Here is a 24,077-nt window from a genome sequence, read left to right on the forward strand (position 1 = left end):
GGGGGCACAGAAACACTCTGATGCCCTCAGCACAGCCCTGGGGGCCAGCTCAGTGTCCCCCCACAGCAGCTGGCAGCCCTGGCACCCACCGTGCACCCAGCCCTGAGGGAAAGACACCTTCCTGCCGTGCCAGGTGCCGCGTGAACGTGCAGCCTTTGCCCCGAGGTTTATGAGATTTACAGCCCTGGCCATGCCCATTGTGAGTGGGTGGCCATGGGGTGTCTGCATTGTGGGGGGGGAATATTTTACTGCAAAATAAGCCTGATACACCATGGGGGACCCCTCCCCGATGCCCCAGGCAGGGTCTCTCCCCCAAAGTGGATGCTGCAGCCCTGGGGTGGGTGGGCAGGTTTCCTACAGCCCCATGGCCTGGGGAGAGTGGGTGCAGAGGTTTCCCTCGGTGCTGGCAAAATAAACCCAGAGGTGCAAAGCTCAGCCATGGGGGGTTTGAGGGGGGGTTGTGATGCCGAGTGCAAGGGGGTGATGCTGAGTGCAATGGGGGGAATGGTGGGTACCAGAGCAGGGTGGTGGTTGTGGAGGGGGGATGCTGTGTGAAAGGGGGTGATGCTAGAGTGGGGGGATGCAATGGGGGCGATGGTGAGTACCGGAATTGGGATGGTGGTTGTGGAGGGGAGATGCTGGGTGTTGGGAGCAGGATGGTGGGTACCAGGGGAGGTGGTAGCTGTGGAGAGGGGATGCAAGCGGGGAGATGCTGGGGGCGGGGATAGTGAGTACCCGAATTGGGATGGTGGTTGTGGAGGTTGTGCAGGGGAGATGCTGGGTGCTGGAGAAGGGGGTGGCACGCTGGGTACAATAGGGGGGGATGCTGTGTGCAGGGAGGGGATGCTGAGTGCCTGGCGGGGGGGATGCTGGATGCAATGGGCGGAGAAGCTTGGTGCAGGGGGGGATGCTGTGTGCAGGGGTGCGGGGTACGGGGGTGGACGCTGGGTGCAATGAGGGGGACGCTGGGTGCGAGGGGGCTCTGGGTGCCAGGGGGCGCTCCGCCGCGGTCGCTGCGCTGCGGCGCGGGGCGGGGCGGGGGCGGGCACAGTGACGCGCATCCCGTCGCCCCCCCCGGTCCCTCCCCCCGCGCGGTCAGCTGAGCCCCGCCGCGCCACCGGAGCCCGCTGCCCCCCCGCCCGCCCCGGCCCGCCCGTTCTTCCCCCCCCTTCCCTCCCGCCGCATCCCTGCGCCCGCCACCCGCAGCCTCGCCCGGCTGTGTGCGTGTGTGTGCCCCCCCCGGATCCTTCCCCAGCTGCTGCGGACCCCCCCGGCACGGCGACATGGCCCCTGTCGGACTCAAGGCTGTGGTGGGAGAAAGTAAGATCCGCGTCCGGCCGCGTTACTTGCGCACCCCGCGGGGGAAGGGGGAGTGAAGCTGCCCAGGCTCCCGCTCCCCTTTTCCGCGGGTGGGGGGATGCAGTGGATGCGCAATACGGACCCTCGGGGCGGCATCAGCCCCCGGCGGCGGTGGGGGGACGGGACCCCCGTGGGGCAGCGGGCAGGACGTGGGGAAAAGGCGTCTCCACGGTTTGGGGGGGTCGTGGTTTGCAGTCTCCTTCCGGGTTTTATTTATTTATATTTTTTAGGGGTGTGTGTTGAGGCTGTTGGGATTTTTCTGCAGTGCTGAGGGGAGGGGAGGAGAAGGGGGGGGCGGTGGAAAAAGCCGGGGGGGTAAAGAGGGAAGTGAGAGGTGCTGGAGTCTTCCCCGTATCCGGCTCCGGGCGGGGGGGGAGTCGCCCCATCAGACCATAATCAGCAAAACCAACCGGGACCCCCCATGAGGGGGTCTGGGGTCGCGGGGTGTGGGGGGCACAGGGATGTCCGGCAGTGCAGAAATCCCCCCCCGCGCCGCGGCGGTGACAGGCCGGGCGCCTCGGCTTTGTCTGCCGCAAATCCTGCTTTCATGGAGGTTTATTTTTTCAATTTTCCCGGACGTGACTTCGCTTCTCTGATCCCGGGGCAGCCGTGTCCCCCCCTCCAGACCCCTCCCGGACATTTCTGCGCCCTTCGGGGTCGCTATTTTTGGCGGCCGAGCCGCGGGGTGGGGGGAACGGAGCAGCCCCGGGTTCGCTTCCTCCTTCCCCGGCTGTTGCAAGATGATATTTTCAACGTCTTGATGGCGGAGGGGAAGGCGGGGGGGGGGGTGTTCTCCAAAACGCCCGAGGGTGGGGGGGTGGGGGTCGGCTCCTTTCCCTGTAGCAAAATTAAAGCGAAAAGCTCCACGTTATAGAAAAAATATATATATATATAAATAAACCAAGAACAGAAAGGGTAGGAAACGGTGGAAACTTCCCCCGGGCTCCCCGCAGCCATGAAAAGCCTTTTTCGTCCCTCCCCGCGCCTCTTGCATGATTTATTTCCGTGGCATCGTCACCAGCCGGGGCAGGATCTCTTTATTTATTTATTTATTTTGGATGGGGGGGCGGTTGATGTGTAATCCGGGGGGGGGGCGCGGGTACGTGGGTGAAAGCCCCGCGGGTGGGTTTGGCTCCGTTGTGCAGCGAAACCTCCCGCCCAGGCTGCAGATGGTGCGGCCGGGGCTGGTGGTGTGATCGGGTGGGTGGTGATGGGAGGGGAGGGGGGGGATATCCCCCTGGATTCATGTCCCTGCTTCCTTCCCAGTCGTCACCTACCCTGGGGATTGGGGGGGGGATCCACCATCCCTATGTCCCTTACCCGCCTCAGCACCCTGGGGTGCTGCATGGGGGGTGCGGTTTAGAACCGGCCAGCTGCAAAATGAAAGGGCAGGGAAACAGCCTGTTGTTGCTGTGCTGCAGGATCAGCTTTGGGGAGGGGGGAGGCTGGCTGTTGTGCTTTGCTGCTTTTTCTTTGGGGGGGGGTTGGTCCCCTCGCCTTAGCAGGAGGCAGGGGAGGGGGGCTGGAGCAGCCGCCCACGCACCCCCAGGCAGGGCCACATCCAGTGCCCTCGCTAAAGGGGGGACAGAGACCAGTGCCACTTATTTTCATTCATTGTCTGTGTGCTGAAATAGGTTGGGAGAGAGCGCGCACACACACACACACACACACAGAGGTTCAAGGCAGCATCATGGAAATCTGGCTCAGTCCTTCCCTTCAGGGTTTAATAACAAACCGCTCTGTTCTTCGCTGAAAAATGTATTCCGGCCTGAAAATGATAACTGGGAACTGGGCATTGATGCTGTAGCAGGGCTATCGGGAAGGTATGGGTGTCTGGCAGGAGAAAGCGAGGTTTGTGCAGGCAAAATGCTGCAGAGGAGCGAGGGACGGGGCCCTCGGAGGAGCACCCTGCGGGGTCCAGCCCTGCACTCCCACCCGGGCTCGAGCTGCTCTGCAGGCTGCTCTGGGAAGCTTTTGGTCTCGGTGGGCCGGTTCCTTGCCTTGGGATGCTGTTTGCAGCTGGAGCTGCTCCCTCAGAGTTAGGACCCATCGTCAGGGTCCCCAGTCTCCCCCTCCCCTGGCCACCAATGCGGCTAGCACAAGATTTGCCTGGCAGTCCCTCACTGCGCCAGTCTGATTGCAGACAGGGATTCCCCCGAGCTTTGCCTGCAGGAGAAGATGTTTGTTCATAAGGAGCAAGAGGTCCGAGCCTGGGGCTGACCCTGGGGCAGAGCATCTCTGCTGCGCTGCCTCCCGAGGAGGAGGGGAGGGAGGAAGGATGCTGCCGCGTTGCCATGGCTCGCTCTGCCACCCCCCCTCCGGAGCTGCATTCTACCCTGGCTTCCTTCCAGACCCGGATTATTCTTGTGACCAGCTGGTGCCATAACAAGGCAGGTTTTGACGGCCCCTGGAGAGGTGGGAGGAAGTGGGCAGGGGGATGAGGTGGGTGAGTGTTGCAGGAGATGGGCAGAACCGGATTGTCGCCCCCAGAGCCAGGGGGTGTGTGCTGGGGGGGCTGTCCCTGCGCCTCCTGCAGTCTCCAGCAGCGATGGCTGCATCCCTCCAGGACTCGCTTTCACCTGAGTGCACTCAGCCCCAGAGGCCATGCCTGAGGACGGGGTCCTCCTGGTGTGTCTTCTGCTCCCTCTGTGGTCACCTCCCAGTGAACCCACTGGAGAACGAGTCGCTTTGCTGTGGTTCTGGTTGGAAAAATCTGACCCACATCTGAGGACATACATCCCCAAATCTTCATCTAAACCCCCACCATGTGGGCATTCCTCCCATCGTCTTGCCCCAGGACCTCCTTGGATCTTCTCAGGGCAGCCTGCCCCGAGCTGCCCAGCCTGGTCCCCGCTCTCCTGCAGCAGCCTGCAGTGGAGAGGAGGAGGAGGAGGCTGGGTTACTTCACTGAGCCATCACCAGCGAGGCAAAACGGGCTGTGCTGCAGGAGTGACACCTGTGCAGTGCTTGCCACCACAGTGGGCTGCTGCAGGACACACAGCCGGAGCACATGGTGGTGGTACCAGTGCTGGATCTGAAAACCACTGGACCCCTTCACCTGCAAGAGGAGAGAGACCTCCCAAGGGCTTCCTTTTGCTCGTGTTGCTGTCACGGACAGATTGGTGCAGAGCAGACCCGGGATAAAGGAGCACCATGCTCGCTTCCAGAGACAGCAAGAAAACACCTTTCCCCCAGGACAGCAGCCAATTCTCCATGGAGCATCCCTGTCTATAGAGCCTCCCGCAGAGCAGACCTGTGCCTGGGTGCCTGCCACCGCCACACCGAGGAACCTCATGGTTAAATCCTTCCTGGACAAGGTCTGATGTGCCCTCCGCACCCATGCACAGCACTCAACTGCCGTATTGTGTCACTTGGTGTCCCCATCTGTACCTCTTGAGGGTCCTCCCGTCCCTGGCTGGGTGCTGGGATGCAATGGCTCTGGTTCAAGGCTCATGCTGTACTGCACCTTGCGGGGATAGGGAGGTGGCACAGGCGTCGGGGCACAGGCAGGGACCCTGGAGACCTGCAGCCGAGTGGCTGGTGACTGAGTCACCCAGGCTGCTGGGAGCACTTCCCCGCTGCCACCAACCCTGGGCTGAGGGCACAGGGGGACTTTGGGGGCCAGATGCTGCCCCTCAGGGATGCTCTGAGCCCATCTCAGAGTACAAGGCTTTTGTGCTAGCCCAGAGCCAGGTCTGACAAGTAGAGGAGGAAGAGGAGGCAACAAAGGGCCAGTGAGAACGTCGCAGGGATGCGTGTCGCATCCTCCTCCCTGCATGGGGGCAGAGCCTTCAGCCTCGCCATGCTCTTGGTGTGCTGGTGCAGTGGCTGGGGGAGGAGGAGAGGGTCTCCCATGGGTGATCCAGTCCCTTCCTGGGCATCCCACCCTCCCAGTCCCTTCCTTGGGGACTCCCCAGGGTGGTGCGGTGCTGCCTGCCCCGCGGGTGGGTACAGGAACGGGCCCTTGGCAAAGGCTCTGCTGGGGTCTGTATCACTTGCCCTTTTGAGATCCTGTCACCAGCATCTGTCGCATTTCCAGCATCAGCTCTGAGTTGGAAAAGCTTGGAAAAAAATATGTGCAAAATTCATGACTCACCTTCCCACACAGTGCAGAGCAATTTCAGTCTCCAAACCACGCTTTACACCAGGTGCTGAGGAAAACTTGCTGGTATGTGGCCATGGAAGGTTACCAAGAATGACAACCCTCACTTTGGCAGGTCTGCATCCACCTACTGGTGTCTGCATGTGCAAGAAGACTGAAAAAGCCACCAAAGTAGAGGACTTAGGCTTTTTCCCTCTTAAAACAAAATATATATATATATATATATGGCCTGGGTTTAATTCCCCTGCACCTCTCAGGAAGAACATCCCAGGAGTGATTTCCTCCCTCTTTCCACAAAATCAACACATTTTATAAGGAGAATCATCATCACATGGCTTTTGGTTGCACGCTGAGAAGCAGATGCTATGTCCACCAACTCACAGTGCGGGAAGGAACTTGACTCTGGTGTTTTGGAGAGCGCAGAAATAGATCAGGCTGAAGGTGCGTTAGTTTAGGGGCTTCTACATCATTCATACATACACATGAATGTGTACACATGCATGTGCATGTTGTAGGATCACAGATGGAGACCATCGGATGGTTTGACGTTGTGCCACCAAGAGAGCAGTAAAGACCATTCAGAGTTGGACCAGACTGGCTGCCTCCCATCCCATCCCCAACATCTGCATGGGCACAGAGGACCAGCCCAGCCTGGATTCCCAGTGAGCTGAGCCTGGAGTGCCCCAATCTGTTGGTGTTTTCCTCCCTTTTGGTTCAAGACCAAGAGAAGAACCAGCTCAGAAAGTCACAGCCACACGTGTAGGATGGAGTGACTTACCCCTGGGACAGGGTCACCTCCCCTCCAGGACGCTGTGACACCTTCCTGCTGCAAGAAAGCTCTTGGCTCCTCTTGGCACTGAAGCATCACCAGTGTTGGCTGCACCACCCCTGCAGCCACCACCAGCCAGGTCCAGCATCTCCGCTGGGGATGGAAACACCTGGTGGAAGAGGACAAGCGATAGTGAAGGGTGATGCCTTCAAAGGGGACGTGATGTGGTCTGTGGCACGTTGACCCTACCCAGATGAAGCAGCTCTGCTCAACTCCCAGATCCTCGAGCAGACCCACGGGAACCGGGCCAGGAGTGATCCCGCAGGGAAAACCTGTGTGAATTTTACCCCGTTTCTCTAGTGCAGTCAATGAGAGCGACTCATGGGCATGATCCTGCATCTCATTTCCCTTATTTCCTTTTGGGCATGTTATTAAATTTCTAAAGAGTTCAAGACCTCCAGATCTCTGTCCTCCTTCTCTCCAGGCTGTGCAGGTTTGCTCTGGCTTTGGCTGGCGGGTTTAAATACATATATCCTCCATGAGAGCAGTGCAAATAGGAAAAGGAGGAATTAATCACAGGTTACTATGATTACTGTGACTAATCCTTGAAGCTGGAGCCCCAGCAGCAACGCAGGGCTGCGCAGCTCCCCGGAGCAGTGCAAATGCTGCTCGGCGTGGCTTTGACATGTGGCGTGTTCCACCAGGGGACATGAGGGAGATGTGTGATGCTCTGGATGAGAAAATACCAAAGTTCTCATCCAGGGTTGGGGAGGAAAAGATGAAGCTGAATCTGGGCAATTCTGCCCATGCAGGACTTAGCGCAGCTGGACAGTGCCTGCGCTGCACCAAGAACAGGTTCCTACGTGAGGAACGTGTCCTTCAGAAAGGCTGAGGTCTTCCAGGTGGGCATCCGAAATAATCTAGTGAGAAAAATTGGTGTTCAGGGCATTGGCTGCTGGAGGGGAGATGTTTGAGACTTGCTTGGTTTATGGACACAGGGGTCTCCAGGCTCAAATAATCCTTGAGATGGTTCTTAGCCATGCTGAAGGACGTCAGCTGGGCCTTGCCTCCTATACATGAAATTATTCCCTATGTCAATGGGATTGACAGCCTTCCTACCATCCTCAGGTTCATAGGGCCTGGGATAGGATAGAATAGGATAGGATAGAATAGAATAGGATAGAATAGGATAGAATAGAATAGAATAGAATAGAATAGAATAGAATAGAATAGAATAGAATAGAATAGAAGTAATTTCAGATGGAATGGACCTACAATGATCATGTAATCCAAAAATTTCCTTGGGAACTGCTTGGGGATGGTGCACTGGCACCTAGAGAACCCTGACCAAGGATGTTCAGAGGTAGATAAGTGCTCCACTACATTTGAACGTGGTTGTATCTGTGTAACATTTACACTGTCTTAAGCAATTAGTTAATGAACCGGCAAAAAAGCAGTTGCCAAGCCAACCCAAAGCCAAACATGTTCGTCTTGGAGATGCATCGTGACAGCTTTTTAAGAGAAGTGGGTCTCGAGCAAACCTCCCTGTGGATTTCTGTGACCCAGCTCTCCAGAGCTGCTCCAGGATTTTGGATCCCAGACCAGAGGACATGTGGGGAGAGCGAAAGGACTGAGCCCTGCCTGTGACAGAGGGAAAAGCCCGTGTTTAAGACCACCTGTAGGACCTTGGGCAATTCTGCTGCCTATCCGTAAAGCATCCATAAAGCAACTCCAGCTTCCCTGACCACTTCAGACCAAGGTGTGCAGCCCATGAAGTCCTGGGATGTGCCAGCAAAGGAGCATTTCTGAGCAGCGGGACTTCGGCCTCCTCCATTGCTCCAGGAGGGACAGGCTTGGCCGTGCGTGCAGCATCCTTTACCCATCCTAGGGCTCCAGGATGCGGTGGTGGCCAGGACAAGGTTTTACTGCTCTTTCTGCAGCAGGATAATGGGCTTAGAGCATCCCAAAATGATGCACTTGGTCGCGGCTTTGTTGGCACATGCACAAGCAGTGGCAGGATTGGTTCCTCTTCCCCCAGAACCGGTTGGAGACGTGGGGCTGGTTGCTTTTGCCATGAGCAAGCAAGGCAAAGCTGGCTTGGAGAAAGGCTGCCTGCCCAGCTCAGTGTAAATAATGTGGGCTAAGCCTCTTGGAGTGACGTGTGGGCTCAAGTCCTACTAGGCCACCATGTCACCAGCACCTGGCTTTGCTTGAAAACAATGCAGTGGGTCATTCTCATGCCATGTGTCACCCTGAGAATGAGCCCAGCTGCAGGTGGTGGGCTGGGGGAGGTGGTTGCTCTCAACCATGTGATCGTTTTAAACTAAAGGAGGAGAGATTCAGGCTGGACATGAGGAAGAAATTGTTGACCCTGAGGGTGGTGAGAGCCTGGCCCAGGTTGGCCAGAGAGGTGGTGGCTGAACCATCCCTGGAGACATCCCAGGCCAGGCTGGACGGGGCTCTGAGCAACCTGAGCTGGTGAAGATGTCCCTGCTCATGGCAGGGGTGGCACTGGGGAGCTGGGAAGGGCCCTTCAACCCAAACCATCCTGTAATTCTGTGATCTCCATGATTGCACTTTTAGGACCATATTACTCAAGAGCACTGGAGGTCTCACTTTTGTAGGTGAGATGTGCTTCCCTGTCCACAGGCACCGGTATTGTCTCTGCATTGGGAGAAGTCTCTCTGTATTGTCTGCTCTTGGTAGAAATTGTGATTAAAATCCTTCCATCCTGAAGGAAACAGAAGCAACGTGGTAGGTCCTGGAACCTGGTTTATTTCCAAGATGAAAAGCTCGACTGTGAGCGTCACCCACTGACGTTCGAGCCCGAAAGCTCTGGCTGGCCAGACCATTTGGGGACACGGGCGGCAACATCTGACCTGCTAATGCGGGGACATGAGAGCTCTGCTTCCTGGGAGGCGTCCGGGCTTGACTTGAGGACCTCGGGGAATGGAAGAGCTGCTGTTTCCCCCGGGAGTCTCTTGCTCATTCTATAATGTTCCCTGAGTGTGGAATTGGCTCATCCTGGTGCCAGTGGGGACCCACCTCTGACCGGGGCACAGACGCCCTAAAACCACAAAGCCCAGAGCAGTCACAGGGCAATCACACTCCGAGGTGCCCAGTTTCCACTCTGGGAGCCCATTGTGGTGCCAGGATCAGGCCAGGGGACATGACACTTTTGTCACCAGGAGGTTCACAGCCAGGCAGGTGCTCCCTGCATCGCACACATCCAGCTCAACCCCTACACATGCAAAAGAGCGAGGGAGTCCCCAAAAAGCGAGGCTCTGAGGACAAAATGTCACCTGCAGCAGCTGCCACAGCAAGGACAAGCTCCTGGCTGGCCAAGGCTGCATTTTGAGGAGCCCCAAGCCCCTGTCACCCCATTTGCCGCAGCAAGCAGAGGGTGCTGGGAGCACCGTGGGAACCTTTGCACTGACAGCACCTTCCCCAGGCACCAGGATGCTTATTCCCAGCCTCCTTCCATCCTTCTCTCCTTCCACCCTTCCTTCCTCTCCCAGCCCCGGAGCAAAGCCGTATTTTCATGGCAGGGCAGGATTTCTTTCTGGCTGCTCACAGACCTGGACCCTTCCCGACCAGTATCGCTGCCTGGCACTGGTGCAGCGGCACCCACCGCGCTTTAGTCCCATGGTTTGGGATGGAGGTTGTGGGTGTGGGATGGAGGGCGCCTGCGTTCTGCCTTGTAAACAGCACAGTTATTCCTGGATCCTCGATCCGGGGAAGGAGCCAAATGTGAGTAATGAAAGGAAGAGGAGGAGAGTTGTGCTGGCATCCTGCCATCCTGACCCCACACAGGACCAGAGAGCAGGACCAGGGATGTGCTGTTAGGGTTAGGAAAACAATTCCTGGTTCAGTTTTTTGCACATGGGTGACCTGGTTTTGGGTGGGCAGCACACAGGGGCGCAGGCAGCATCCTTCCCCCTCCAGCAGCACCCCGCCAATGCACTTGGGGTACAGACCCAACCTCATCACCCTCCATCCCCTCTCCGTGGCCTAGAGATGCCCCACACCCCTTTTACTGATGGAGAGGCTAAGGGATGTGACCCAGGGCAGGCAGGACCAGCAGTTCGTGGCCAGCATCCTTCTGGGCTCCCCAAGGAGATGGATGTTCAGTGGCGGGAAATTTAGGTCCCAAACTGCTGCATGTAAACCCAGATCGTGGTTTACCTGGGGGACTGGTACCCATAGGGTCACTGCCACAGGGGAAGGGTCCCAAGGCTGGGCCAGGAAGGGTGAAACCCTCACTACCATCTCCCCACACCTCTGCCTTTTCTAATCTAGAAACATCTCTAAATTGGGTTTTAATTGGGCATTTCCATCCCAGTCCCTGGAATCAGAGAGTTGAAGCAAAACCCTCCCCGGGGTGGACACAGACTCTTCCCCTCGGGCTCAGCGGGGCAGTTCCCAGCATGTCCCTGCTCTGCGAGGGGTGGTGCTTCATACACTGGGGTAAAACGGGGACCTTTGGGGTCTTGGGAACACCTCATGTCCCCCAACACAGATGTTTAGGCAGCACGTTGGTCTGGCAGGAGGACAAGTCCCTATTCAAGCAAGGCTTGAAACCCCCTCCCTGCAACCCAGCCCCAAAAGGTGACGTCCCCGTCCCGCTGCTGGGGCCACCTCCTTGCATGGCCTTAACCTGCACCCCATGGGGAGCAGCCCCACAGCCTGGCCTGGGGTGTCTGTGCCTGGGAATATGGGTGCAGGGTGTCCCCAGCCCTGGGGGTCCCTGGGGCACAGGGGGACCCTCAGGTGCTGCTGTCCCGGCTGGTTGCATAAGCCCAGCAGCTGCGGGAGGCGAAATGAGATTGCGGGGGATTACAAGGAACAGGCTCAGGCCACTGGGTTCTTGTTTCTAAAAGGAGCTTTTAAGCTGCTGTTGTTTTCCTTTGGATTAGGGATGAGACATGTGGGGTGGCCCCCAGCTCCCCAGAGGGACCCCCCGACCCTCTGCCAGCCTGTGGCTCCTCACTGGCACAGGCCCCGTCTGTTAGTGCCAAACATGAGAGAAAAACAGGGCTGGGGGGTGACCACCCCTCCCTGGGTACCCCAAAACCCCCCATCTCCTCCCCACATCCCCAGGGGAGGCACTGGGGGAGCAGGGCTGGCTGTGACCCCACACATGGGGGTTCAGTGACCCCAGCGCAGACCCCACTGCTGCCAATGGGCCCCAGAGTGTTATGGGGGGGAACTTGGGGTGCTCACAGCCCCCCCTGTACTCCTTCTCTTGCAGAGATTATGCATGATGTGATCCGGAAAGTGAAGAAGAAGGGCGAATGGAAGGTAAGCGCCAAACCCTGGGGGGGTCAAGAGCTGAGGAGAGTGATGGGAAAGAAGCAGAGCAGGGGGTGGGGGTGGGCAGGGAGTCCCCAAAGCAGGCAGGGGGGTGGGATGGCAGTTCCCAGCTGTGCCCCCTGCTCACAGCCCCTCTGCGCAGGTGCTGGTGGTGGACCAGCTCAGCATGCGGATGCTCTCCTCCTGCTGCAAGATGACCGACATCATGACCGAGGGCATCACCAGTGAGTACTGGCTCCCAGCCACCTCTCCCAAACCTCGCTGTGGGAAAGGCAAAACCAGGGGACCCGCAAAGGCCCCTCCAGGCTGGCAGGAGCCAGTCGAGGCAGCGGCATGGCCCCCCCAGCCCCGTCCCATGTGGGATGGAGATGCGCTGCCTCCCATCACTCATGGCCAACTGTCTTGGAGCCAGGTTGATGTTTCACAGCGTCCCTCCTTGGCGGCGGGGGCTGGAGGAGCCTGAACGCCTTGTTTCCTGGCTGTATCTCAGTCCAAGGAGGAGGAGACCAGGTGTAATTTTATGTCAGCCCCATAAATAGCTCCCTGCAGCACCTGGGAAGGAGAAGGAAACCCCAGACAGTGCACTGGGAGGTGTTGGGGTGGTGGGGGTTTGCCCCAGCCTGGGTACCACCAGAGCATCACCCCAGCGTGGTACCCTCCCGTGCAGGGATGTGAGAATAAGGGTTGGACTCGATGATCTCTGAGGTCTTTTCCAAGCCAGTCGATTCTGTAATTCTGTAATAAACCAATAAACCAAAAACCGAATCCAGCAGCCCCCAGGACCTGCCAGGCACCCCCGCACATAGCCCATTGGGGCGCCACAGGGATGGGACAAGCTGGGGACATTCCCTGTCCCAGCTCCTGGGTGGGCAAGGTGAGTGACTGGGGACGTTTTGGACGTGGAGGGGTTGGCAGGGCTGGTCCTGTGCTGCTGTGGGGTACCTGACACCCAATGTGCCCCTGCCTGCACCCGTCCCTGCCACGGCCCCTGTTTTCTCCCCCAGTTGTTGAAGACATCAACAAGCGCCGGGAGCCGCTGCCCAGCCTGGAGGCCGTTTATCTCATCACCCCTTCTGAGAAGGTGAACATGGTGGGGTGCAGGGGCCTTTGGCGGGGGGTTGCCCACGCTGGGATGGGCATCTGCGCCCATGGGCAGCATCTTGGCCCCAGCAAGCCTGGGGGTGCAGAAGGGCAGAGTGTCCCCTGCACCAAGACGGGGGACATCGGGTGACCCTGTTGAGATGCCCACAGTGCCACCGTCCCCAGCCCAGGCGATCCCTTCTCTCTTGCAGTCCATCCACTCCCTCATCAACGACTTCAAGGATCCCCCCACCTCCAAGTACCGAGCTGCCCATGTCTTCTTCACTGACTGTGAGTACTGGGGGTCACGGCTCCCACCCTATTGCACCCTGGAACCCCAGCTGCCCCGATACACCTCCCGGGGCAGAGAGAAGGAGCAGGAGCAAACTGTGGGGTGGCAGCCCCATCCTGCCCATGGCACTGAGCGTCTCCGAGTGCAGATGGGTGATTTTCATCACCAAACGGATGGCTGGATCCCAGCACGCCGGGGCAGGCCACAGACAGCCAGGCCTCCTCCAAGACAGAAATGGGGGGCATGGAAAGTCCCTATCCCTAAAATACATCCGAGCGTGGATGGAGGGATGCTGGAATGCTGAGCGCTACCCTCCTCCTCCTCCCCTTGCAGCCTGCCCCGACGCCCTCTTCAATGAGCTGGTGAAATCCCGTGCTGCCAAGGTCATCAAAACCCTGACGGAGATCAACATCGCCTTCCTCCCCTCCGAGTCCCAGGTGAGGCTGGGGTGGGACCGTCCCTGCTGGGGTGGTCTGGGGATGGGGCAGTCGGGGGATGCTCCAGGTTCCTTCTCCAGCCCGTTGGGGTTTGTGTAGGAGCCCCTGAAGCCGCCACGCACCCTCTGTCCCAGCCGGCTCCCACCTCCCACTCCGTCCTTTCTCCCTGTCTCCTTTGATTACTTCTCAGGGCTGATCTGCTTGGGGGGGATTTAGCAGGTGCTGGGCCTTGGCCGGCTCTACGCCCCCCCAGCACAGCCCCCAGCCAGGGGACAAGGGGGACAGGGAGGGACAGATGGTGTGGGACCTGCTTAGTGCCGTTAACTCTTTGAGCTGCAGCATTTCTGGGGAGGTGACTTCTTGGCATCCCCACACATAGCCACATTGGCTTCTGGTCTTTACTGGTGGCATGGCGAGGAAGCAGCAGGTCCCCACTTGTCCCCAGGTCTCTGCTTCCCTGCAGGTGACTGCTGTGGGCAGGGGCTGCGGGGGCTCCTGCCTTCTCTGCTCATCCTGGGTGGCTACACGTGGGTAGGGAGCATGCCATGGAGCCAGGGCTGGCAGACCAAAGCCCAAGAGTTGCTCCGAGCATCGAGATCCAGCTGGGAGTTCAATCTGGAGTTAAATCCTCTTTCCAAAGCCACCAGGGTGTCCTGCGGGGCTGCTCTCCTCTGGACACCCCCCTCTAACCTCCCTCCTGCTGCACCTCCTAGGTTTATTCCCTGGATTCGGCTGACTCCTTCCAAAGCTTTTACAGCCCCCACAAGGCCCAGATGAAGAACCCGATCCTGGAGCGGCTGGCGGAGCAGATCGCCACGCTGTGCGCCACGCTGAAGGAGTACCCGGCTGTGCGGTACCGGGGGTAAGGGCACCCCGGGACCGGCCATCCCCCCACAGCACGGCAGAGCTGGGGCGATGCTGAGCATGGAGGAAACGGCCTCAAGTTGCGCCAGGGGAGGTTGAGGTTGGATCTGAGAACAATTTCTTCCCCAAAGGGCTGTGGGGCATTGGAACAGGCTGCCCAGGGCAGTGCTGGAGTCACCATCCCTGGAGGGGTTGGACAGATGGAGATGAGGTTCTCAGAATATGGGGTAGTGCCAGGGGTGAGGGAACAGCTGGACTTAGTGATCTTGAGGGTATTTTCCAACCAAAATGATTCTGTGAGGCCATGCTGTGTCCTGTGTGGATGTGGGGATGAAGGAGAGGATGGGATGGACAGACACCTACACTCAGCGTAAAAACAGACTTGAAAATGCTCTGGAGAGCATCTGAGTTGGGACCCTAAAATCCAAGTGGCACCAAGGCAAAGCAGAGCATGGCAAAGAGAGGTGGAAATGGGTAACAAAAGCTGCTTAGGTGCCTCCTCTCCCATGAGCCAAAGATGTCGCACAGGGAAACAGCAGCTCCTCCCCATCCCGTGCTGGTGAGAGCCACCCAGGGAGCTCACCCCTCCCTCTGCATCCCCCAGGGACTACAAGGACAACGCAATGCTGGCGCAGCTCATCCAGGACAAGCTGGACGCCTACAAGGCTGATGACCCCACCATGGGTGAGGTGAGTGGGGACAGCATTGCAGCCCTGGGGGGGATGCTGGGGTGGTGCTCCAGTCCTCAAGCCCCACTTGAGCTTGGCCATGCAGCAGTTGCAGACCTCAAGTGGGGACCCCGAAATGGCCCTGGCTTTCCCCAAGCGCATATGGGGCTGGAGGGGTCCCCAGCCCTGCTGTTGATGCCCCCCCCGGCTCTGCAGGGTCCGGACAAGGCTCGTTCCCAGCTCCTCATCCTGGACCGTGGCTTCGACCCTGCGTCCCCGGTGCTGCATGAACTGACCTTCCAGGCCATGAGCTATGACCTGCTGCCCATCGAGAACGATGTTTATAAGTGAGTGCAGTGCTGCTGTCCCTCCTTGACCCCCCCGAGCAGGATTTGGAAGCTCAGCCATGAAGCCTGAGCATCAGCATCCCTCCATCCATCACAAGTCATCGGGTGGGAGAAACCACTCCTGCCTGCAGCCTGGCAGGTGTGATGGGCAGGACTGATGCCCCATCCCTGGAGACATCCCAGGCCAGGCTGGATGGGGCTCTGAGCAACCTGAGCTGGTGAAGGTGTCCCTGCTCATGGCAGGGGTGGGACTTGATGAGCTTGGAAGGTCCCTTCAACCCAAACCATTCTGTGATTCTATGAAAAGGGGCTTTCCCAGCCTTCAGCCCTCCCATCATTTGGTACAAGAAGGCAAGATGTGAAACAGAGTTGAAATAATGTCACCTCACTGCTGGCAGAGCTAAGAATAATGTTGCCCCATGTCCCCCCAACTTACCTGGAGCCCCCACAGCAAGGGGACCATGTGCCCCCCAGCCCTGTCCCCGCTGTGACACTCCTGCCCTCTCCGCAGGTACGAGACGAGCGGCATCGGGGAAGCCCGGATCAAAGAGGTTCTCCTGGATGAGGATGATGACCTGTGGGTCACCTTGCGCCACAAACACATCGCTGAGGTGTCCCAGTGAGTGTCTCTGCGGATGGTTTGCTGGCTACGTGGGACATCGGCATTGCCACCCACCCTGCTGCTCAGGGTCCCCTCCCAACTAACGCTGTGTTCTCCTGTCCCCAGGGAGGTGACCCGGTCCCTGAAGGAGTTTTCTTCGAGCAAGAGGATGAACACAGGCGATAAGGTGACCTGACTGTGCCTGCTGAGCAGGTGACGGGCGCCTGGGGGCTCGGCTGTGTGCTGGCACATGGTGGGGTCTCCTGGGGACACCCGATGGGGACCTCTGCAAAGGGACAAGGGTGCTCAGGTCGCTGACAGCAGGCGATGGCTGTGGGGTGGCAGCTGGGGAAATGGAGTGCCTTGGGAGTGCCCTAACCCTAACTCGCAAGGTGGCAAGGGTGCTTGACACCACCATGGGGTCTGTGCCCCCCAGCAGCCTTTGTCCCCAGCCCATTCCCATCCTGAGACCCCCGAGCCGGTGGTAGTGAGGGTAACTTGGTGAAAATTGGGTGTAAAAATGGCCAGAAGCTGAAAGCACCACCTCAGCCTCAGCCAAGTGCCCAAGGGTCCTGGAGGAAGGTCCTGGGCGGGGTTTCTCCCCTCGATATTCTGATGTGTAGAGCTGCAGACCCCTCCAGGACCCACAGACCTGGCAATGCCACAACTGGTGTTACCAAACCCCTGCGAGGGGCTCTCACAGGGACAGAAGTCCATAGTCATCCCCTCCCTTCTCATAGTCCCTAAGTCCCTGAGAGTGACAATGTCTCCTTCCGTTGCAGACCACCATGAGGGACCTGTCCCAGATGCTGAAGAAGATGCCACAGTACCAAAAGGAGCTCAGCAAGGTATAAGGTGGGGGGATGCCCTTGCAGAGCCCACCTGGGGAGCAGGCGATGGCAGCTGCTCTGGAGGGTCCCCAGGTGGTGGCACAGGGACCTTGGGCTGCCACCAGCCCTGCCGGTGTAACCACATGGCTTGTGTGTCCCCAGTACTCGACCCACCTGCACCTGGCCGAGGACTGCATGAAGCACTACCAGGGCACGGTGGACAAGCTCTGCCGAGTTGAACAGGTACTGGCTCCCCCAGCCCCACATCCGCACGGGGACAAACTGGGACCACCAGCTCCTGCCCCACAGCTCAGCATGGAGCCGTGGGGTGATGAGTACCTGTGTTTTCTGCAGGACCTGGCCATGGGCACCGATGCTGAAGGCGAGAAGATCAAGGACCCCATGAGGGCCATTGTCCCCATCCTGCTGGATGGGAACGTCAGCACCTATGACAAGATCCGCATCATCTTGCTCTACATCTTCCTGAAGAACGGTGAGGAGGAGAGCTGGGCAGGGCTGGGTGAGACGTGCAGGCAGCTCCAGGTGACAAACAGCTCAGGGTTTGGCCAAGATAAGCGAGAGGGAAAAGCTCAACCCTGTCCCCACAACCACCACCAAGCCAGGTGTCCTAAGGTGACAATGGAGCAACCATGTCCCCACGGGAGGCATTTCTCAGGAGGATACCATCTCCCCATTGCATTTCCAGGTATCACTGAGGAGAACCTGAACAAGCTGATCCAGCACGCTCAGATCCCAGCAGAGGACAGCGAGATCATCACCAACATGGCCCACCTCGGGGTGCCCATCATCACAGACGTGAGTGCCCATCCCCAGCTTCCCACGGCCCACATCACCCCTTGGAAGGACCATGTCACCTATGGGAACTGTGTACCCACTGAGATGCCCCCATCTGCCCTCTGGGGTGTCCCCGGCCCCACAGCTGGAGCCCTCGTGTCTCAGGGTGTCCCCATCCATCTTCTCCCCAGTCCACCCTGCGCCGCCGGAGCAAGCCGGAGCGGAAGGAGCGGATCAGCGAGCAAACCTACCAGCTCTCCCGATGGACCCCGGTCATTAAGGACATCATGGAGGTGAGCCAGCACGCATGGGGACAGGGGACAGAGCAGGGACCCCAGCACCACCCAGGAAGGGACCTGCGGAGAGCTGGCTGCTGCCAGCCCAAACCTGGCACCTCTGCCAGCCCAAACCTGGCACCTCTGCCCAACACGTGCCCTCCAGGCTGCTCGCTGCCTGTCATTGAAACAAGAGTGGGATGTTTCGGCAGCTTTTCCTGTTCTCCATGCGCACACTGGCGCCAGGTGGGATGCACGGCATCCCCGCGATACAAAATGCAGTAACAAGCTGGTTGCTCCTTGTGACATGATGGACATGGTTGAGTGGCCTCATCACAGCATCACCCATGTCCCAGCTGAGCTGGGGGACAGGCACGGTGCCATTCACCGCTGCCTGTGCCTGCAGGAGCTGCCTCTGAGTTCTGTGCTCGGGTAGCACTGAGCAGAGCCAGAAAATGGTTTTCTCCAGGTGCTGCCATCCTCCTGACCCACTCTATCCTGGTCACCCCTTGGCTGGAGCAGCCTCTTGGGGTTTACCCGGAGCCGGGGAGGTCCCAGGCACCAAAACTACGCCCCAACACAGACATTTCCCACCTGCTCAGACAGACCCTGGAGTCACATTTTGGAGAGCAGGGATCTCACTGCAGCTCAGGGCCACCTGCTCCCAGGCACTGATGACAAGCAGAGCCCCAGCTCCCTCGATTTCCAAAAGCACACATAACACCAGCTCCCGCCTTTGTCTACCACAGCCCATGTAAACCCTCACTGGGGTGGCTCCATGCCCAGGGTACCCCTAAACCTCCTCCCCAGGACCAGAGGGGACCATACAGAGCAACAATATCTCACACTATAATATCAACCTTCCACCACTGAAAAAAGCAAAGAGCATGTCCCTTACCCCAGGGTTGGCTTTCAGATGTGAAGCCTCCAGCTCAGTGCATGCTCCTGAGCTTCCCAGAAAAATCACTGCACCCTGGCCACCCCTTACCCTACCTCCCCTGACACCCCCAGATTTGGGGTGAACCTCCCCTGTCCCCCCATGCTGCAGCCCCCTGCCACACAGCCGCCATGCACCGCCCTCCTTCCCCCAAGTGCATCCCCTTACACGAACACAGCCACATTGTTCTGAAAAGCAAGGCTATGCAAATATATGCAAATTAATCCTCACCCAATTGGGCCAGTCCTTCTGGGCAGGGGGGCTGGGGGCTGTGCCTGGCTCCTTGCTGACCCCGATGGGGACTCTGCCTGCAGGACGCCATCGATGACAAGCTGGACACCAAGCACTACCCGTACATCTCCACCCGTTCCTCTGCCTCCTTCAGCACCACCGCTGTCAGGTACGTCCCCCCACCCTCCCCTATATATCAGCACCTATAGCACCATGAGCATCCACCCCTTGCCTGCCTGGAGGGGCTGTATCCATCAGCAGGTCTGTGAGCTGCTCTGCCCTCATTTAGGCATTCTGTGCCTCAGTTTCCCTACCTGTAACAGCTGGCTGGAAAGCTGGACTTAACCTGCTCCAGCAGCAGTTTGGAAGTTGATTAATATGTGGTTTTAGTTAAGATGTGCGCTCAGTGCATAGTTTGTTGGTGAGTGTCCTCCTCCCTGTCCTTCATCCCTCTCCTCTCCCTCTCCAGCGCTCGCTATGGCCACTGGCACAAGAACAAGGCCCCCGGCGAGTACCGAAGCGGCCCCCGCCTCATCATCTTCATCCTGGGCGGTGTCAGCATGAACGAGATGCGCTGTGCCTACGAGGTGACACAAGCCAGCGGCAAGTGGGAAGTGCTAATAGGTGAGTGAGCGGGAGCCGGGCCGGACCCTGCGCCTCGTCGCGTGGCTGCTCATCCCACGCTCCCTCCTCCATCCCGCAACCTCCCGGCTCCAGATGGTTGAGGGAGCAGGAGCTCTGTGGAAAGGTCTTCTGCCACCCAGTGTCACCTCTGTGTCCCTGCTCCCCAGGGACAGGGCATGTCCCTCCATCAATCACCATTTTTGCTCCCATTTTTCCTCTCCCTGTCTGGTTTTCTTCAAGCAGAACTGGGTGAAAGAAGGGAGTTTTGCATCTTGTATCGCTCTTGTTGCATCCTCATCTTTGGGGTCATTTCAGGGAGAAAAAATAAAGAGCCGTGCAACGCTGCACAGCAAGCGCAGTATGCACTGTGTGTGCAACAGGGGATGTGTTTTCTTGTTGCACAAATGCTGCACGTCCTGTCGCATAGTGTGTGCAACTAGACGTGTTGTGGGCTCAATCTCAGCACCCTAAAGAGCTGTGTGGGATACGATGGAAGCCCTGCCAGATGTTAGCAAGGAGCTTTTAGCTCCACTGAAATTCCCCTGGGGAAGCACAGCTGGATACACACCTTGTAGGGCAGGAGCCCCTCACTGTCTCATCTGATCCCTGGATTCTCGCTTGAGGCAGCTGGTAGAGCCTCTTGCCAGCATCTCATCTACTCCTTGTGTTCCCCAGGGAGCAGCAGCCCCTTCTCCATCACCTCCTGGTGCCTCCAAATGTGTGCCCCCCCCACCAGACCCACTGCCACCCCCCAGCTCCATCCCGCCTCTCGCCCATCTCATCCTGCGTCTCTCCGGGGACCATCCCCTGCATGTGCCTACGATGCTCCGGGTGGCAACCGCGTCCTTCCTCACCCCAAATAAAAGGTGGTGGGGGGGGTCTTGGCGCAGCCGTCAGCCCCGCTCTGTTCTCCCGCAGGTTCTACTCACATTCTCACTCCCACCAAATTTCTCATGGACCTGAGGCACCCCGACTTCAGGGACTCTACTAGGGTGTCATTTGAGGATCAGGCTCCAGCAATGGAGTGAGCCAAAGAAACCAAGTAAAGGCAGCTTACTAATGAAAAAAGAAACTCTTCCTCCCCGAAGGGTTTTCTTTGATTCTTCCTTTCTTTAATTATTGTTTTGGGTTTCGTTTCCGTTTGGTTCTCCGATAAGAAAATGCTTGCGGTTCCTCCTACCAGGTGGAAAAGCATCCAGCGCCGCTCCATCATCCCTCTGCCATGTCTCTTGGCCGGACCTGGCCGGCTCCTTCATGCCATGAGTTCCCCCTTGACAGGGCCAGAGGGGCCAGGGCCAGCGGGTCGGGGTCCTGCCTGCCCGGTGAAGGTGTCCCGGGACCTGTGGGCAGCAGCGGGCACAGCCCCGGCGCTTGTCCCAGCTCTGGCCCCTCCATGTCCCCTATGGCAAAGTCTGGGTCCCCCAGCCTGGGGTGTGATGGGGCTGAAATCTTGAATCGATGGGTAACAAAAATGGTCTGAGGCTGGAACAGCTCTGCTGGGAGGACAGACTGAGAGAAAGGGAGCTCCAGGGAGACCTTATTGCAGCCTTTCTGTGCTTAAAAGGGACAGATTAGAAATATGGGGACAGACTTTTCAGCAGGAACTGTTGCGATAGGACAAGGGGTGATGGTTTAAACTAAAGGAGGGAGATTCAGGCTGGACATGAGGAAGAAAGTGTTGGCCCTGAGGGTGGTGAGAGACTGGCCCAGGTTGGCCAGAGAGGTGGTGGATGAACCATCCCTGGAGACATCCCAGGCCAGGCTGGACGGGGTCTGAGCAACCTGAGCTGGTGCAGATGTCCCTGCTCATGGCAGGGGTTGGAACTAGATGATCTATAAGGTCCTTTCCAACCCAAACCATTCTGTGATTCTACAACTCCCTGCCTTACTAGGCTGCCTTCACACTTCCTTCATCAAGCTCCAACCCAAACTATTCTATGGTTCTGATTCTATGACCTGCGGAGGGTCCCTCCCTGCCCACCTGCTCCCTGCCTGCACCTCTTGCCTTCTCACCCCCGTGGCTTTTTGGCCACCCCAACAAGCCCAGGAGCCACCCCACGGACCAGGCACCTCCCAGCTCCACCCATCCCCTTCATTCCTTCATTTCTCCTTTTCCGTTCCTTTCCCATTATCCGCCCCCTCCTCCCCCAGCCTCCCCCCACCCCACAGCCGTACATTTCCTCGCAAGCATTTCCACGGCGCGCGGGGCCATCGCCGCAGGTAAGGCCTCGCCGGGGGGGGACCGGGGACAGCGGCCGGGGCACAATGGGGAGAGGTCTCAAAACCATCACTGACACCCCCCCCCTCCTTTTCCTCTACCCCCGCAGGGTCCACACACATCCTCACCCCACAGAAACTGCTGGACACGCTGAAGAAACTCAATAAAACAGAGGAAGAAAGCAGCAGTTAAAAGGAAACGCCGCCACCGACTCGATGCTGAATTCACCCCCTCGCCGGGCGCGCAGCCCCGGGTGCGACCCCCCCGCACCCCCCCCAGCCCGGCCCCGCTTTCTTGTGTTGACCCCCCCGCCCCTCCCACCGCCTTCCCCATCTCATTTTATCCATAGGGAGGGGACAACAGCCAAAACCAAAATATATATATATATTAAGAAAACCGATGCATTGTGTTTAAAAGAGGAACAGGAAAGAATATCAATATATTTGTAGCTGCAGCTATCTGAAGCACCCAGGAGCGCATTGCTGAATAACCCATCTGCCCATTGCTAGTGAATGATGGTGACAAAAAAGCAACGGGAAAAATACCATTGTCCAAAAGTGTCGCTCCTCATTGGGGTCATGTATGGATGAACGTATGGACACGCCACCATCACTCCGGCCTCTGCTTTGGGGGGGGGGGGTCCCCGCCACCATCACCTGCCTCTTGTCTTTTGGGGTGGCAGGTGCTCCCACCAGATGTGCACGCCAACATCTGGCCTGGGGCGGGGAGGGGCTGCACCCAGGATGCTTCACGCTGCGGCAATTCCCATGCGAAAAAGGGACCAAAACGGTCAAAACCTGGAGATGGGGCCCATTTGCTCACACGGCCCCTCCTCCCCCCACCCCCAAACCCCTTCCCCAGGTGCTCCTTAGAATGCATATATATTTATATATATATATAAAATAAAAGTTTAATTTATATCTATCCCTCTCCATCCCACGGCAGCTCGGCCCCCCCGCGCCCGGCTCCGCTCGTGTCGTCCCGTGGTGAAGCGTTTCTGAGCGTGCTGTCGCCCCGAGACCCCCCCCCACCCCGGACTCTGTGTATATTAATGACTGTGTCTTGTGATGTTCTTACAAGCTTGGTGTATAGTGATTTAACCAAACCTCTGATTTTAGTTCTTTTGGTGTTTGTTTTTTTTTTTTAATGATTATTATTTTTACACCCCAGGATTGCCCCCCCTGCCCTCCCCCGCCATTAGGTGCACTGCAATATTTTGGGGTCCATTGTTTTGTTCTCTCCCTCTGAAGGCTGTGACCCTTTTCCTTCCTCCAAATCTCTTTCTTGCCTCGTTGGTGGTTAAGCCCCCCCTCTCCCTACCCGTCTGTTCCTTGCCCATAAAGTTAAATATATATTTTTAGGGCAAAGGCTGTATCATTGCACTGATATTTGTTGATTCCCCCTTGGTCCTCCCACCCTGTTTGAGTTCCTTCTCGGTTTAGCAGTGCAAATGCTTCAGGTTCTTGTATGTTGGACATTATCGTTTGGTTATTATTATTTTTTTTCTGTTACAGTTATTTATATAAAAAATAATTTATCAAAAAGGAAAAGTATAAAAAAAAACAAAAACAATCTAGTCTGTCTTGGAACTTGTTTACCTTGAAATTACTGGAATCTAAATGTTTGAAAGTGTTGAAGCACAAACGTATCATCTCTGTATATCTGTTCTTCTGTACTAAAGCACTTGAGTGATTCAATAAAAGCGATTTCCATCCCTAGTGCAACCGGGGCTCTGCTGTGCCGCTTGCTCGGGGCCAGGAGAGGGGAAATGTTCTCATCAAGCCCCCAAAATGCCTTCCTGGGAGAGATGCTGGTGCAGCGATGCTAAAACACACCCAAGAAATGGCTTTGGAAAGGAAGAAAAACCCCGCAAGCCAACCAACCGCGTTTATTTTGTTCAAAAATAGGCGATTATCTTTGTATAAAATACCATCCAAATGGCTCTGCTGGTTCTTACAAAATAGGAGATGCGGGAAAACAACATATTATTTCTTGGCTGTTGCGTTTGGGATAAAAGACACAGAAATCCTCTTTAAAATGCCCCCCAAACCCACACATCTCCCCCCGCAAAGTGGGGGGCAGCCCCATTGCTGTCCCCACTCACTGTGCTGGTTGCAGGATTGGGGCTCAGTGGCTATTGAGCTCTTGGGGAGGCTCTGGTCCTGAGTAACTCACCGGGGGTGTTAGCGACCCCCCCAAAATGAGGGTCTTCGTACAAAAAAGTATTACAAAAATAAATAAGTTTGACAGGGGCACTTTAGGTAGGTCCTACACATAAACACAGCTGCGTTTCAGTGTCACTGCAGGGGATGGACGGGGGGGGTTTGGCTGGACC

General features: G+C 57.5%; 1 protein-coding gene across 1 annotated transcript; it reads left to right on the forward strand.

Moving 5' to 3' along the window:
- The first annotated feature begins 1,244 nt into the window (after positions 1 to 1,244).
- On the forward strand, positions 1,245 to 23,403 carry LOC308047446 (syntaxin-binding protein 1). Its single transcript, XM_080355949.1, has 19 exons — positions 1,245 to 1,320; positions 11,482 to 11,531; positions 11,686 to 11,767; positions 12,548 to 12,624; positions 12,836 to 12,914; positions 13,249 to 13,352; positions 14,066 to 14,214; positions 14,821 to 14,905; positions 15,101 to 15,231; positions 15,743 to 15,850; positions 15,959 to 16,019; positions 16,615 to 16,680; positions 16,825 to 16,905; positions 17,017 to 17,155; positions 17,369 to 17,478; positions 17,649 to 17,750; positions 18,984 to 19,069; positions 19,370 to 19,524; positions 21,852 to 23,403. Exons 1-19 carry the CDS (start codon positions 1,284 to 1,286, stop codon positions 21,932 to 21,934), a joined length of 1,785 nt encoding a protein of 594 aa, XP_080212075.1. The 5' UTR covers positions 1,245 to 1,283; the 3' UTR covers positions 21,935 to 23,403.
- Positions 23,404 to 24,077: the final 674 nt, after the last annotated feature.

This window comes from Nesoenas mayeri (genome assembly GCF_963082525.1).
Source record: "Nesoenas mayeri genome assembly, chromosome: 18".
Taxonomy (NCBI): domain Eukaryota; kingdom Metazoa; phylum Chordata; class Aves; order Columbiformes; family Columbidae; genus Nesoenas; species Nesoenas mayeri.